At 46.2% G+C, this 17137-nt stretch overlaps 1 protein-coding gene across 3 annotated transcripts in view; it reads left to right on the top strand.

The window, feature by feature from the left end:
• DIP2C (disco interacting protein 2 homolog C) overlaps positions 1–17137 on the top strand; it is a 251648-nt gene that overhangs the window by 193952 nt on the left and 40559 nt on the right. For 2 of the 3 annotated variants that reach the window (XM_038530233.1, XM_038530232.1), the window contains one exon: positions 8312–8442. In XM_038530233.1, coding sequence (XP_038386161.1) covers positions 8312–8442 — 131 coding nt within the window. Of the gene's footprint in view, positions 1–8311; positions 8443–10113; positions 11220–17137 lie in introns of those variants that run through there. The other variant, XM_038530234.1, reaches the window with a different exon arrangement.

The raw sequence follows: 17137 nt of genomic DNA on the forward strand, positions 1-17137 counted from the left end.
ATCATATTGTCCATTGTGGCCACACTGTTTCACCTTCTTCTCATCCTCACCAACTCTTAAGAGCTTTCTGGTGTTTTGTTTTTTTCAGTAGTAGACATCCTAATGGGTGTGCAGTGGTATCTCGTGGTGGTTTTGATTTGCATTTTCCTAATGATTAGTAATGGTAAGCATCTTCTCATGTAGTGATTGGTCTTTTGCATGTCTTCTTTGGAGAAATGTCCATTCAAGTTCTTTGAATCAAGTTGCTTATTTTGTTGTTGAATGTAACAAATTTTCTGTATATTCTGGTTATTAATCCCTGAATTTTCTCCTGTTCTGTAGATTGCCTTCTTACTCTGGATAGTGTCTTTTGATGCACAAAATTTTTAAATTTTCATAAAGTCCAATTTTGTGGGGTTTTTTTTTGGGGGGGCGGGGCTCATGCTTTTGGTGACATCTAAGAAATCATTGCCAAATCCAGCGTTATAGAGCTTTCATCCTCTTTTTTCCAAGAGTTTCATTGTGTGTTGGGTCTTATATTTCTAATTTTCCTATGTGGTGGTAAGTAAAAGTCCAGCCTCATTCTTCTGCATGTGGAGATCCAATTTTCTCTGCACCATTTCTTGAGAAGACTCTCTTTTCCCACATTGAATGGTCTCAGCACCCTTGTCAAAAATCAGTTGGCCATATATGCAAGGGTTTATTTCTGGGCTCTGTATTATTTTCTGTTGATCTGTTCTGCAGCAGTTTTTATACCAGTACTGCACTGTATTGATGACTGTATATTTGTAGTAAGTTTTTAAATCAGGAAGTATGAGTCCACTGTTTATTTTCAAGATTGGCTATTCAAATTTCCTTGAGATTCTGTATGAATTCTATGATGTATTTCCTACTTCTACAAAAGACACCATTGATATCTTGATGGAGATTGTTTTGAGTCTGTGTTGTTTAGGGTAGTGTTGGTGTCTATGAATATGTTATGTGTTTCCATTTATTTATGTCTTTAATTTGTTTGGTAATATTTTATAGTTTTCATTGTCAAGTCTTTCACTTCTTTGATTAATTAATTCCTAAGCATTTTATTCTTTGATGCTATTGTAAATGGACTTGTTTTAATTTTCTCTTCAGATTTTCATTTAATCTATAGAAATGCAAGTGATCTTTATATGCTGACTTCTTATCCTGCTACTTTACTGAATTTATGATTTTTAACAAATTTTTTGTATGAAGTATTTAAGAGTTTTCTACATTTAAGTTCATTTTACCTGTGAACAGAGATACTTCTACTTTTCCAATATGAGTGCCTTATATTTGTTTATCTTACCTTGTTGCTTGGGCTGGAACTTTGAACACTATTCTGAATAGAAAAGCAGGCAAATTGTAGAAGTAAAGCTTTGAGTTTTTCACGGCTAAGTATGATGTTCTCTGTGTTTTTCATATATGGCTATTATTGTGTTGAGGCCCTTTTTTCTGTTCCTAGTCTGTTGAGTGTTTTTATTATAAAAGGATGCTGGGGATCTCTGGGTGGCGCAGCGGTTTGGCGCCTGCCTTTGGCCCACGGCGCGATCCTGGAGACCCGGGATCGAATCCCACGTCGGGCTCCCAGTGCATGGAGCCTGCTTCTCCCTCTGCCTATGTCTCTACCTCTCTCTCTCTCTCTCTCTCTCACTGTGTGCCTATCATGAATAAATAAAATAAAATAAAATATCTCCCTCTTTAAAAAAAAAAAAAAAGGATGTTGAATTTTGTCAGATCCTTTTTTTTTGCATTAATTGAGATGATCATATGGGGGTTTTCCCCCTCATTCTTTTAATGTCATATATGATTGATTTTTTAAAATATTTGTTTTTAAGTAATATTTACGCCCAATATGGGGCTCAAACTTCTAACCTCGATATGAAGAGTCACGTGCTCCTCCAACTGAGCCAGCCAGGTGCCCCCTCCGTTGATTCTTTTTTTTATACGTAGAGCCGATATTGCTTTCCAGACACCAATCCCATTATTGTATTAAGTCTTTTAATATGCTACCACATCGGGTTAGTACTTTGTTGAGGATTTTTGCATTAGTGTTCAGCAAGGATATTATTCTGTACTTTTCTGTTTTTAGGGTATCTTTGACTTCATAGAATGAGTTAAGAAGTGTCTTCTTCAGTTTTTTGGAAAAGTTTGAGAAGGGCTGGTATTAGTTCATCTATTTTTTTAATAAGATTTATTTATTTATTTTAGAGAGGAAACGCTGACACGAGTGTATGTTGTGGGGAAGGACAGAGGCATAGCTGGGAGAGAATCCCAGGCCGACTCCCCACTGGGAATGGAGCTCAATGTGGGGCTCTGTCTCACAACCCTGAGATCATGACGTGAGCTGGAATCCAGAGTCAGACTCTTAACCGAATGAGCCACCCAGGCGCGCTGGTGTTAGTTCACCTTTAAATGTTTGGTAGATTTTAGCAGTGAAGTCATTGGTGCAGGGCTTTTCTTTGTTGGGAAATCTTTACTAATTTGATCTTCTTATTACTTACAGGTTTATTCAGATTTTTTTATTGTTCGTGATTTAGTCTTGGTAGGTTTTGTGTTCCTTTTTGATAATTTGTGTTTCCCTTGCCATGAAAAGGAACTTCTCCATTTCATACAGAAGTTGTGCATGTTCATAGTACACTCTTATAATTACATTTAATTCTGTAGAATCCGCTGTAAATGTCCCTACTTTCATTTCTGATTTTAGTAATTTGGGTGTTTGCTCCTTTTTTTTTATTCCATCTAGATAAAGGTTTGTTCTGTTGATCATTTCAAAGAACCAACCTTTGCTTTCATTGATTGTACTATTTCTCCATTTGCTTGTCTCTGCTATCCTCTTCATTATTGCCTTCTTTTGCTAGCTTTGGGTTTAGCTTGTTCTTCATTTTCTAATTCCTTAAGTAGTAACGGTAGGTGGTTGATGTGAGATCTGTCTTGTTTTTAAACATAACTGTTTATATAAATGTCTGCATTAACATGGCTTTTGCTGTGTCCTGTAAGTTTTGGTATGTTGTATTCCATTTGCATTTGTGTCTTGAGTATTTTCTGATTTTCGTGATTTCCTTGTGGTTATTTGAGGGTGCATTTCTTAAATTTCACAAGTTGTGAGTTTTCCAGTTTTCCTTCTAACAGTTCCTAACTCCATCCTGTTGTGGGTAGAGAAGATACTTCACACAGTATCTATCTTTTTAAATCTACTGAGACTTAATTTGTGGCCTAAAATATGGTCTATGCTGGAAAACGACCCAAGTGCTCTAGCAAAAATTGTATATTCCGTTGTGGTTGAGTGTTCTGAACGCCCCTCACATCTCTTTGGTTTATTGTATTAAGTCTCTCTCTCTCTCCCTTTTCTTTAACATGTTGTCTTTCTGGTTCTGACCATTATTGAGAATAAGGTATTGAAGTCTGTCTCTGAAGAAATACAGTTTCTCCCTTTAGTTTTGTCCATTTTTGCTTCGTGTGTTTTGATGATCTGTTGTCAGGTGTGCAGATGTTTACAACTGATTAATCTTCTTGCCGTACCAAACCCTTTATTAATACGTAATGCCTTTGTCTCTTGAACCTTCTTTGAAGTCTGTATGTTGAGTATTAGTTTAGCTGCCTCTCCTTGCCATACAATAAGTAACCAAAACAATTGTCAGTTGGTTAATGTTTGCATAGAATGTCTTTATGCATTCTTTCACTTGCAGACTACTTGTGTCTTTTGATCTAAAATGAATCTCTTAGGGGCACATAGGTGGCACAGTCAGTTGGGGGTCTAACTCTTGGTTTCCACTGGGTTTGTGGTCTCAGGATCATGAGATCCAGCCCCACGTAGGCTCCACACACAGCACAGAGTCTGCTTGGAGTTTCTCTCTCTCTCTCCTGTGGACCCCCCACACACACACATTCTCTCTCTCTCTCATCCTTTCAAATAAATAAATAAATCTTTTTAAAATATGAGTCTTTTGTAGGCAACATATGGTTGGATCATGTATTTTACTCTGCCAATTTTTGTCTTTGGAGAGTTAATCTGTTTAATTTAAACTAATTACTGATAAGGGACTTCTGTGGGGGCACCCAGTGCTGCAGATGATTAAGCATCTGACTCTATTTCAGCTCAAGTCATGATTTCGGGGCCATGAAATCTAACTCTGTGTTGGGCTCCCCACTCAGCAGGGAGTCTGCTTGAGATTTTGTCTCCTTCTGCCCCTCGCTCTGCTCACACACTCTCTCGACCTCTCTAAAATGAATGAATGAATGAAATTTATTTTTTAAAAAGAAGGAACTTCTGTCATCTTGCTCTGTATTTTCCATATGTCTTACAACCTTCCTGTTACTCATTTCCTGAATTACTATCTTGTTTTGTGCTTAGTTGATTTTTTATAGTGAAACATTCAAATTCCTTTCTCATTTCCTTTTGTATATTTTCTACACGTTTTGTCCTTGAGATGACTATGGGGATTGCGTTGGACAGCCTACAAATCCAGTTTGGATTACACCCGCTTAATTTCAGGGACATTAAAAACTGCTCCATCTCCACCTCTCTCACTCTGTGGCCCAAAATATGTGGCAATACTTCTTTCAAATGCATTGGTCTATTAAGTTATATAGGGGAAAAAATGGAATTTAAACCCAAAGTTACAGTGACAGTTTTGAAGCTGATAATTGTTTTGTTTGACTGTATTAGTCTCTTAAGCCATGTAGAAAATGAAAAGTGGAGTTATATAAAGTATTGCTACAATTATACTAGCTTTTATAAAAAGCCTTTATTTATTTTACAGAGTGGGAGAGAAAAAGGGGGTGTGGGGGTAGAGGCAGAGGGAGAGAATCCCAAGCTGCCTCCCGCTGAGCATGGAGCCCAACTCGGGGCTCAATCCCAGGACCCTGAGATGACCTGAGCTGAAATCAAGAGTCAGATGCCCAGCCGACTGAGCCACCCAGTTGCCCTAGGATTTTACACTAGGGTTTATAATTGCCTTGTATTGACCTTTACTGCAATCCTAATTTATTCACTTGGCTTCAGGTTATGTCTAATGTCTTTCTATTTCAACCTGGAGGACTCTCTTGAGCCTTTCATGGCAGGTCTAAATGTAATGCGTCCCCACAACTTTCTCCTTAATGGGAATGTCTTAATTTTTCCAAAATTAATTACCACTGACTGCCCAAGCCTTAACAGACTCCAGTGCTCCAAATAGTTTCATCATTTTCTGCCTACGCAGTTGTTATCTGGTTGCTATGGAGACCGTCTTCCCAGGATCTTCCCTGCTTTTCAGTAGAATCCGAGGTGCCAAGCCAAATAAAGTGTAATATAAAATAAAATAATTCTTCAAAAGCCTTTTGAAGATTTATTTATTTGAGGGAGCACGTGTGTGCACCAGCAGAAGGGACAGAGGAAGAGAGGATCTCAAGGAGACTCCACACTGAGCAGATCTCAGCCCCGGGGCTCGAACTCACAACCCTGAGATCATGACCTGAACAGAAATCAAGAGTCACTTAACTGACTCCCCACCGGGCACCCCTTCAAAACCCTTTTTGAGTACAGATTTTTTTTCAGACCAGAATGAGGGAGTTAGCACACTGCCCAAAGTGGCCTTGAGCCGCCTCCAGTCATAGCCGAAGGGAAAACACACCCTTGGATCCTTCCCTTGTCCTGATCTACAGAGTGGAGGCTGTCATGTTACATCCTGATTCCATGAAGGTGCTTGTCCTTGAAACAGGTAAAGTGATCTGTGCTGTTACTACTTGGGGATTCCATTTAATAGCAGCATAAACCCTGGGGATGCCAGAGAGATGAGTGACTAGACTTTCAGATTTATGAAAGCTTTCTTTTTTTAAAGATTTATTTATTTTAGAGAGTGGGTGCAGGGGGCGGGGAGGGGCAGAGGGAGAGAGAAATTCTAGCAGAGTCTGCTGAGCGTGGAACCCAGTGCAGGTCTCGATCCCATAACCTGAGCCAAAAACAAGAGTTGGCTGCTGTGCCAACTGTGCCACCCGGGCACCCTTCAAATTTATGGAAGTTTTTGTTCAACTTTTGACATATAATTTGTTTGACAAGTACCTGAGATGAAGTATGTTGTGATTTCATTTAATGAACACTCATATTCCTTAAATACTGAGAGGCATAGAGCTGAAATCATCTGGTTTATAGTCTTACGATGGAAATCCCTCTACGTCTTGGGTGGCCCATGTCACCGTGTTTCTTGAAAATGTTCATTCATTTTCATCTTTTGGACAAAGATGTCATTGAGTATTCAGCTCAATACCAAAAACTAAGAGAGAGTAGTTTACCCAGTGAACAGTTTTTTTTCCGTAATAGGTACTGTTTAACCTCTGATTTAGAAGATGACCCATGAGGATATGTTTATATGTTCGGTTTGAGTTTTATAATATTCTTCAAACATGTAATGTGAACTCTGAGGGTTCTGGATAGATCCTGGGTGAACGTTTGCTCGACACCAACCAGAAGTCACGTGGAGGACCCATGTGGCCTCCGACAGACTGCCCTGTGGGTGTCCCCGCAGGACGTTGTAGCCTGGTAGTGGCTTTCCCTTCCACCACGTGTCATCCCGCTCACTTTGAGGTGGTGTGGGCGGCTGAATGGCACACTGGAAGGTAAACCTTTCCAAGAGATGTCCTGAGATGCGTCTGAAAAATACAGTTGCCGTCCCCCCGATTCCCCCAACTTACATGTCTGCTCTGCGTGTCAGAGTTAGAGCGTCAGAGCTTACTGTTTGGGGCTCAGCTGATCCTTTATCCCGGTCCAAGTCTGTCTCCACGAGAACTGGGCGTTGTTCTTCCAGGTTGGGCTATTGGTCTGTGATGCTGAGGGAGTCCAGCGTCGCAGTGAGCATGGACGTGAGGTGTTCAGCTTTCCTGGTTGCATTTGTCTCTGTTCTCATGCTGAGGGATCTGCTCCTGCTGACTCACCCCCAAGACCCAGGGCCCCCACCAGGGTGCGGTGAGAGCCCATCCTCTGCTCCCCACGTGCTCCGTAGGAGTGCTTACAGACCCCCAGGGAGCAGAGCTCGCTCGGTTTTCCACGGGCTTGTAAGCTCCTGAGGCTGAAGGCCGTGTTCCACCCTGCTCCGAGCACCTGAGGCAACGGCTGGTCCATCAGCCTCGCTTGTACACGAGCATTTGTTGAGCTGAAGGATCGGCTCGCTCCTGCCAACAGCACTGCCTGCCGGAGCAGGGACTCGGCAAAGGTTGTTTTCAGTGAATCTGGGAATGTGGGTAATTTGGGAAGTTAGGACCTTACTAACGCTCGATCCAGCAGCTGGGAGTTGGAGGAGCGTTTCATAAATGCAGCGTTTCTCGCGTCCTCCAGTGTCGTGGCTGGACCTCCCGTATGTGAGGTTCTGCAGTGGTTCTGTATTACATCGTGTGGGTTCCCCCGAGTGCCCCCGATGAAACGTGCTGCCAGAGCTCCTCAGGCTCCCGTGTTCGGAATGATGTCCCCTACGCCCGGCATCCTCTGCTGCTGCCAGAGTGACTAGGGGTGCTGTTGCAGGCATCCCGGCCGGGTCTGCCCTCACACTCAGGTCCGGGGGACATCCACCTCAGATCCACTCACAACACGTTTAAAACCACGAACTTAGGCTTGACTGGCTAGAAAGCTTCTATGAGAAAATTGATTTTGTTGGACACAGTTTGCGGTAGTTTATAATAAACGTTACACACTGGCTGCGGGGCCCCCTTTCTGTCACCTCCATCATACAGGGGTGACGGCGGAGACGGGAGCTTGGATGACTTGCACGTCCCGCTGCCCCTGGCCCTGATTCTGGCTCAAGTGTGAGTGACCTTCCCCGAGCCTGGTCCCTCATCGTCGGGGTGGGCTGTTCCTCCACTATGCCCGGTGACCCCGCCGCGTGACAGGCAGGTGTTGGGCCTGGACACGAGTCCACGTCACACACAATCCCTGCCTGGAGTGGGGCCGCGGGCGGTGGTACCTGTGCAGTTGCTGGAGGACCCCTTAGTGCTAAGCTGCTTTTCAGGTGCTTGAGTTGCTGGCCTCCCAGCCCCAGGGGCACCAGAGGCTGTGCATGGGGTTGGGTTGTTGACAAGGGAGGGCTGATGGGGCGGGGGGGGGGGGGTGGCTGACAGGGCGGAGGAGAAGCTCACTGGAGTGGAGGGGCTGATGGGGGTGCTGATGGGGCAGAGGGGGGCTGATGGGGTGGGGGGCTGACGGAGGGGGGCGCTGTCTTGGGGGGGTGCTGATGGGTCGGCAGCCACTCTTCTTGCTCCGGAGCCAGAGCTTGGTGACAGGTGCCCCCTGCCAAGATGCCCCTGGCATGGGGCCGGGCTGGGGCCTGAAGGCGGCCTTGCTGTCTTGCAGATGTCTCACGCAGCCACCAGTGCCTTCTGCCGCTCCATTAAGCTGCAGTGTGAGCTGTACCCCTCCAGAGAGGTGGCCATCTGCTTGGACCCCTACTGTGGACTGGGCTTTGTCCTGTGGTGCCTCTGCAGGTGAGTACCTCCCCAGCCTTGACCACATGTGTGCGTTTGCAGAGCGGATGCCACAGTGTGTGGCGGGCCCCTGCCTCCCCGGGGCCCAGCTGCGGCTGGGCCACAGATGGGTCCCTGTCCCATCCCTCCTTGGCCCTACTCCTGGGGGTTGATGTGCACCTGCACAGGGACCTCAGACGCCAGGTTCCTGGGAGGCTGCCTGGTGCCGACCGTGTTTCCAGGCGAAGACTCTGGCCCAGGCCCTGGTTCTCTGCCTTTAAATTCTAGCAGTTTCCCTGTCCCGGAATCGGTATTAAATCAGGGTGGAAGGGGGGTGGAGGGTACGAACCTCAGCTGCCGGGAAGCCAGGAGCCGGGTCCCTGGGGACCCCTGCCCTGCCCCCTGCCAGCATCTGATCCCCGCCCTTGCATGCCCCATGCACTCCCCGCCCCTGTACCCCCTGCACCCACCCTGCATCCCTCTCACCCTCCTACCCCCTGCACACCCCCACCCACCCGTTGCAGGCTCAGCCAGGGTTTGCAGGGAGGGTGAACACCGCAGGTTTACCAGCATTTCTTCAGACCATCCATACATGTTCTCTGTAGAAACTTCAGAAAGTACAAAGTAACGTGAGGAACATAAAGTGATCCCCATCCAGTGACACCAGAAAATACTGTTAGCATCTTGCATCTCATCTTCCAGTTTCATTTGAAAGGTAGCGTCCTTAAGGCTTCAGGCGTCTGCAGGTGCATGACGATCATCTGTGCCCACCGTTGGGCTCCCCACGGGCCAACATTTGGACCATTTTGTTCCATCTCTCCTTCCAGTTTTTTCTGCCCTCACTTTATAGGCAGTGTTCTAAATCAGTCACCAGATAACATGATTTCACCCTAAATCTTTAAGTTTGCATAGTTTTCTAACTCTGCTTTAATGTAAGCATCAATCTGAAAGGGGTTATGATTTACTTTCTTCTTAATAGGCTCTAGTAGACATTCTCTTTTTTTTTTTTAAGATTTATTTAATTATTCATGAGAGATACAGAGCGAGGTATAGACACAGGCAGAAGGAGAAGCACGCTCCATGCATGGAGCCGAACACAGGACTCGATCCCAGGACCCGGGGGTCACGCCCTGGGCTGAAGGCGGCGCTAAACCCCTGAGCCACCCAGGCTGCCCTCTCTTGTGTCTTTAAATGCACTTTGGGAAATAGTTATTATGCATTTGTAATATTTAATAGTATTAAGTCAGATGAAAATCCAGTCCTGTGTTTTTGAACAACACTGGCATTTATTCTAATTAGAACAATTAAACTTTCCAAGAGAGCAAATTGAATTAAATTAAAATATTTAATGATTTTTGCCTCGCTGTAAAATGCAGTAGCATAGTGGGTAATTTTTTGGGGGGGTGGGGGAATAGTTAAGAATACAGCATTCCAGCAGTGACCCTTGGCTGACTGAGAAAGAAGCCTGTCCCAAAGCACCAACTTTATAGGGGCCTGTGTGTTGGCAAAGGTGCCGGTAAAGCCGAGGCCAGTGGATGCGGTGCTTTCCCGTCCCTCTGGCTTGTGGAGCCTCATGCTTGTGACACGGACAGAGCGACTGATGGGAAAGGAGGTTACGTGTGGGGTGCAGTCGGGGCTCTTGAATGGCTTATAAGGAGCCCTTACCTAATGAACATCTTCAAATTCTTTTAGAAGTCATGAAATTACAGCATTCTCTGGATTGCGCCTGCGGCACTAAAAATGAATACGTGATACCTCAACGTCTTGCTTCTGAAGTCCTCTGTAGACACAGATCCAAACAGACCTGCTTAAGAACTGCCCCGGGAGCGTCCACCCAGGAGCGGTGAGAACGCCAGCACCGTCCAGCTCTGGGAATAGGGCGTCCTCCCAGACAGCGAGTGTTCCTCCAGGCGGGGCTGATTTCAGGGCTGGGACAGGAAGCGCGCCACATGAATCTGAATGTCTCTTTGTGCAAGAAAGCACTCGGGTAGGATGGGCCGTGTCCCTCAGGGGACTCTCACTAGCCAAATTGGGGGGATTTCAGCATCAGAGTAAAGATGATGAGAGAGAACACTTTGAGTAAAATAAATGATCTCACTATTCAGATGAACCGATTGAAAGCTTGATTGCGAGAGTAGACATCTAGGAAATAGTTGTTAACTATAAAGGATGGGAGAGACCCTTTGTGGCCAAGACAGGCCATTGTGTGTCACCCAGAGGGTTGCAGTGAGGGGAATGGCATCCCGTCCAGGGTCTTCCTAACAAACACACTTGGAGCCGTAGACCCAACCTGAGGGGTGTGCAGGGGCGCTGCTGTCTGCAACCACGAATGCCAGGGTCAGGGTCACAGAGCGCTGAGGACCCCACCGGGCAGGCTGATGGCATCAGCGGGTGCATCTCTGTGAAAGATACCGTCAGGACAGCCAGCAGACTTGAAGGGTCCGACAGGTGGAAGAAATGTATGTTTCCCGATTTTGATGTTGTAATTGGCTTTATGGAGAAAAATAAACTTATTCACTGTAAGTACCTGCTGACATATTTGGAGTTGATGGGACATCAGGTCAGTGACCTCAAATGATTCAAGAGGGGAAAAGTTATTTCCACCTAGAACTTGTATATAATGTTGGGATTGTTTCCACATTTCTAAAAAGTTTAATACAAATAGTTTTTCATAACTTCATTCAGGGGATGCCCGGGTGGCTCAGCGGTTTTATGCCACCTTCAGCCCAGGGCCTGATCCTGGAGACCCGGGATCAAGTCCCACATCGGGCTCCCTGCATGAAGCCTGCTTCTCCCTGCCTGTCTCTCTGCCTCTCTCTCTCTCTGTCTCTTATGAATAAATGAATAAAATCTTTTTAAAAAATTAAAATAAAATTCCATTCAGTCATAAAATTGTTTTTCTAAGAATCATGTCACAATGGTTTCCAAATTTCTTTAAGATCAAATATGCCTTAAAAAGCATTTTAGATAGTTGATCTTCATGGGTTAGATGTTTCAATATTGTTAAAATGGAAATTCTCCACAAATAGATCTAGAGATTTAATGTAATTCCTGTCAAAATCTCAGCAAGTTTTGTTTTTTTCCCCTTGGCAGAAATTGACATCTCTATCCTAACATACAAAAAAAGAATCCACAATATCCAAAACAATTTTTGAATAGAATAGCAAAGTCAGAAAACAGACTCCCAACTTGAGCACTTAACTGCAGTAACCAGGACAGTGCGGTGTTGGTGTAAAGGTAGCGGGAAGGCCGATGCAGGAAACACAGCCAATGAAACAGAATGGAGAGCCAGGAACTGCGGTGACCACCTGCGCATGGTCACTTCATTTCTCAACAGTCATACCAAGGCAGCTCAGTGATGAAAGGGTAGTATTTTCGACAAATGACGCTTGGGGATGTTGGATGTTCACCTGCAAAGAGTAAACTTTTATTTTGCATTGATAAACTCACCATGGGTGCAGATTTGGATGTAGGAGCTAAAACTTAAAGTTTTAGCTTTAAAGGAATTAGTCTTTTTTTTTTTTTAAAGACTTTATTTATTCATGAGAGACACACAGAGAAGCAGAGGCACAGGCAGAAGGAGACACAGGCTCCCTGCAGGGACTTGATGTGGGTGGGACTCAATCCCAGGACCCCAGGATCACAACGTGAGGCAAAGGCAGACACTCAACCACTGAACCACCCAGGCGTCCCAAGGAATTAGTCTTTATCATCGTGATAAAGGATGTGGGCGTTGGGGGGTGTGATACAGCTCTGCAAACGTAGTAAAAGCCTTTGAGTTCTGTGCTTCCCACGGGGTGGATTTTATGGGATATACACCCCACAGAAGGCAAGCGCAGCCTGTCATGGGGTTCTGAGGTTCTGAGGTGGCATCGTGAGTTAGGGTTCTTAGATACGGTGCCAGAGGTGCAGTTCCTAAGAGAAACAGTGAATGAATGTGGCTTCGCAAATGACACTATTAAGAAAGTTGGAAATACAAGCCACGGACTGGGCAGGAATCTGTGTAGATCATAACCTGATAGTCCTTCCAACCAGATGTAAAGCGAACTCTCAAAAGCCAAGAATACGACACACGACGTAATCAAAAAATGGGCAACAGGTTTGAATAGACATTTCACCAAAAATCCCGTGTAACCAATTAGCACATGAAGTTGCTTATTCATTTAGGGAAAGGCAAACTAAAGTAGTGAGATAACACTTCATACTCACTGAACAGATACAACCACAAACCCCAGAAAATAAGGTTGGAGAACTTGCATTTTCTGGTTTCGAAACGACACCACAAGGCAACAGTAACCAAGGATGTGCAGAAACTGAAGTTCCCCTACATCTTTGACAGGAATGTAAGATGGTGAAACCACAGTCTGGCATGTTCTTAAAAATTAAATGCACAGTACGACCCAGCAACGCCACTCCTCGGCATCTGCCAGAACAAAGGGAAAACACCCAAAAATGTGATGTGTGAAAGGTCCGTAGCAGCCTTTGCAAAAACAAGAAAGATAATCCACATGTGCGCCAGCTGGTGAAAGGGTAAACCGTGTATGTGCACGTCCTTACGGTGGATACAGCTCCAGCGTGGATAAACTCTGGACATCACACTACAAGAAAGAAGCCACTCAAAGGACCCACACGTTTGTGATTGTATCATATGAGCTATTTCTGTGAAACATCTGGGAAAGCAAAGCTACAGACGGGAAGTAGAGCAGTGGTTGGTTGGGGCTGGAGTGCACAGGTGCCCCCAGGACTGGGCGTCGGGCGGGTGCGATGCGGCTCTGCGAACATAGTGAAAGCCTTTCGGTTCTGTGCTTCCCACGGAGTGGATTTTGTGGTGTGTGCACCCTACAGAAGGTGAGCGCAGCCTGTCATGGGGTTCTGAGGTGGCAAGTCGAGACAGTGACACGTGCCTTCGCGACCCGTGCACCTGCCTTGCTCAGAGTGCCCAAGTTCTGATAGTTTCCGGTATTTTGTGTATTTTCTCTGGTTCATAATCTGGAATCACTAAATTACGAGTGTGAAATTTTATTTCATCCAAATGTCCTTTTTTCCTTCCTAGTCAGCTGTGTTTTTATTTTTTTAATAGACTTTATTTTTCAGAACAGTTTGAAATTTGCAACAAAATTGAGTGGGAGCTACAGAGATTTCCCATGCACCTCCTATGCCACACAGGCTTGGGCTCCCCCGTTATCAGCCTGCGCCCGAGGGGATTTTTTTTGTTTGTTTTAATCTAGGCCCCTCATTGATGCATCATCATAATGGACCAGTGTCCGTTATTTACGTCAGGGTTCACGCTTGGTGGTGCAGAAACCTGGAGATAGACTGACATTTGATAGAGAAGCAGAGACCGTCCATCACAGTAAAGATGGTCTCTTCAAACCAGGCGTCCAGATGCCAGAAACCGGGTGTAGGCGCAGACCTTAAGTCGTCACAGAAATTAGCTCAAATGGATCATAGACCCAAGTGTGAACTGTAAAACTGCAGATCTAGAAGGGAGCGTTCTGGATGACCGGCAGGGGCTTCTTAGATACGACGCCAAAGCACAGTCTGTGGTAGGGTGGACATCACGAGAGTAGCATCCCCGCGCTACAAACTTCTCCATCAGGAGAACGAAGAGGCCGGCCACCGACGTGGAGAAAACACTCCCCACATGTCTTTCTAATCATGTTGTTCTGCCTGAAGTTTGCATCTAAACTAGAATAGTTCAGGTTCCAGGAATTCTCAGAAAATAATCATCTTCAGTGGAAGCAACCTGCTTCTCAGTGGGGTTGTTTAGTCAGTGAAAGCGTCTGTAGCCATTGCCAAGAAATCGGTGCTGGTTAGTAAAGGAAACAATTAATGGACATCTGTTGGGGTGAGCAAGGAAAGGGCGGAGAGGAAATCCGTGAGTCGGGTTTTTTGTCCTCTGTGATCGAGTCTTGTTGATTTTTTTCTTAATGTTGACTTGATCCTGTTGGTGGGCGTGAGGCACACCATACTTGGTGCTCACGAGCGTGTGTGCAGGTCTCTCATTCTCTAGCCTTGAATCCACGCAGGGGACCCCAGTCGTTTCATGTGGGAGGGGTTCTGCTCAAGCAGATGGCGAATCCGGATGGATGTTTTTGAGAAAGCTAGTCGTGACTGTTCTGTATTTAATTTTCTGCATTTTGGATCTCCTTACGATAGTATTTACAAAGTAAAACCTTTGGAACGATACAGAAACGATAAATTGTCCTCATCAAGAGGAATGTCATAAGGTTTAACCAGCCCGTTGATTCCCTAAGTTACTGGCTCAGATGTCCCCAAACGTGTTTGGAACCTGGTGCTGAAATGTGAGAATCCTTGGTGAGAAGCTGCGGCTGCATAAATGTGAGCCTCGATAAAAATCCTGTGGGGAGATCTAATGAGGTTGTACAGTCTTTTTTAATATTTTATTTGTTTATTCATGATAGACGTAGGCAGAGACACAGGCAGAGGGAGAAACAGGCTCCATGCCGGGAGCCTGATGTGGGACTCGATCCCGGGACCCCAGGATCGCGCCCTGGGCCAAAGGCAGGCGTCAAACCGCTGAGCCCCCCAGGGATCCCTGAGGTTGTACAATTAACCCTGAGTCCGGAACAGGTGGAATAACATCCGTTCACTGAGGAGCGGACACGTGCTTCCTGGTGGGTAACTGACGGATGAGGGGCGTCGTGTGCCGGCCTGTTGGACCTTGGGCTGTTGCCTGGAACGTGATCCCATATTCGCTCTCAGTTTGGCCCTGAGATTGTTCTTCTAATGTCCGCTTAGCAGAGGTAACTTCTGTCATGTTTGTCCCTCCTTCATGCTGGAGTTAACACATCGGCTACCCAGGACTCTAACTCACAGTAGCCGCGGGTGTGCGTGTGCTGAGGGGGGAGGTCTGGAGGCTGTGGTGCAAGGGGCAGACAGTGAGACGGTGCCCACGATCGCAAGACGAAACCTCAGTGTGCGTCAGGGGGCCATGTGGGAGAGCCGTGTGTGAGTGTCCACGTCCCCGGGGCTGCCCATCGCTGGGGAGAGGCTCTCAGCACAGAGCATTGTGCCTCATGGCCCCGGGGAATTGTCTCCAGGAACGGCCCGTGGGACCTCTGGGTCTACACAGGGTGGCATCATTTGGCCCCAGGACATAGGGGTGCAGCCAGGGGGATGTTTGGCTTGTTTCAGCCCCCAAGTGTGTAATTCTTAGAAGGTTACTTTGAAAATAACACAGTATGCTTCAAGGGTGAGGACAAAATAAGACATCCCAGCTTCCTACATCAGATAGAAACAGATTTTAAGGACCTTGGTCCTAGGGACACCCGGGTGGCTCAGCGGGTGAGCATCTGCCTTCGGCTCAGGGCATGACCCCGGGGTCCTGGGATCAAGTCCCGTGTCGGGCTCCCCGCATGGAGCCTGCTTCTCCCTTCTGCCTGTGTCTCTGCCTCACTCTCCATCTTTCATGAATAAATACATAAAGTTTTAAAGAAAAAAAAAAAGGACCTAGGTTCTGGATATAAGAACTTCTGGATGAAAGTTTCTTTTCACAAACTGCGAACTCCAGGCTACATTCATCCTCAAAGGTTGTCTGGTGGGATGTCGCTTGCAACAGTGGCCGCAGACAGCTCACAGGCAGCGTGGGAAGAGGAGTCGGGACTTTGGGACCCGGACAGACTTGTCGTGCTTGCTGGCCTTTGAACGATCTTAGTAGAAAGTGATCTTTAATGACCAAAGTTCATTTCTCAAGGACGAATCTTAGGGAAAAACTGGCAGAATTTTGGTCTTGGGAGTGGGATCTTCCCTGATTTTGATGCGTTAACCATCAGGTATGTTGCTGGGCTTCTCCGGGGGCCCCACTGGAGCATGCCGCTCTGGGGGCAGCAGGATTTTAAAAGAAATTCGAAAGTTGTGGGTACGACCATCCTTTCTGCCCGTTACTGGGAATAGCAGTGCATCCTCAGAGCTCTTCAGCTTTCCTTCCAGCTTGACTCAGACCGGTTCTGATTCGCTTCTCAGTTCAGGATAGTCTCTTAAGCAGCCCCGGTGGTGCAGCAGTTTAGCGCCGCCTGCAGCCCAGGGCATGATCCTGGAGACCCTGGATCAAGTCCCGCTTCGGGCTCTCTGCGTGGAGCCTGCTTCTCCCTCTGCCTGTGTCTCTGCCTCTCTCTGTCTGTCTCTCTCTGTCTCTCTCTCTGCATCTCTATGAATAAAAATCTTTAAAAAAAAAAAAAAAGGATAGTCCCATAGACTGTTCTCAGACTTCCTTACTCTGAAGGATTAAATAAAATCCATACATTCTTGTTCGGAGACTACCACTTAAAAGTCAGCTCCCCCGTGATTATCAGATACCTTCCTCGAGTAGCACTTAGGTTTTCTCCGCACACGCTGGTTGTCGATTGTCTGGGTTGTGACCAATAGCAGAGAGGACCTCAGTTCTGAGTATAAGAACTTGTGGTCTGGAGAAGGGATGTATGGTGGGGTGTTTCCAGGCGAGGGGTTTGGTGTGTTTGTCACATTCTGCAGAGATGAGCAAGAGTGTCCTGGAAGCAGACACGTGGGGCAGAGACGTGCCCGTCGCCCCCCCTGCCACGCAGCCCATGCCCACGCTCTGCTGCGTGCGCTTGCTTCTCTGCACTAGCCTCGGGTCAGACTAAGGTGGTTATGTGTCCTGCTGTCTTCCTCTACACACGTGTCTTGGATGTGAGTTTTGTGGAATCCATCTTGAGAACCCAAGTGAGAAGACATC

This window comes from Canis lupus, chromosome 2 (genome assembly GCF_011100685.1).
Source record: "Canis lupus familiaris isolate Mischka breed German Shepherd chromosome 2, alternate assembly UU_Cfam_GSD_1.0, whole genome shotgun sequence".
Classification (NCBI taxonomy): domain Eukaryota; kingdom Metazoa; phylum Chordata; class Mammalia; order Carnivora; family Canidae; genus Canis; species Canis lupus.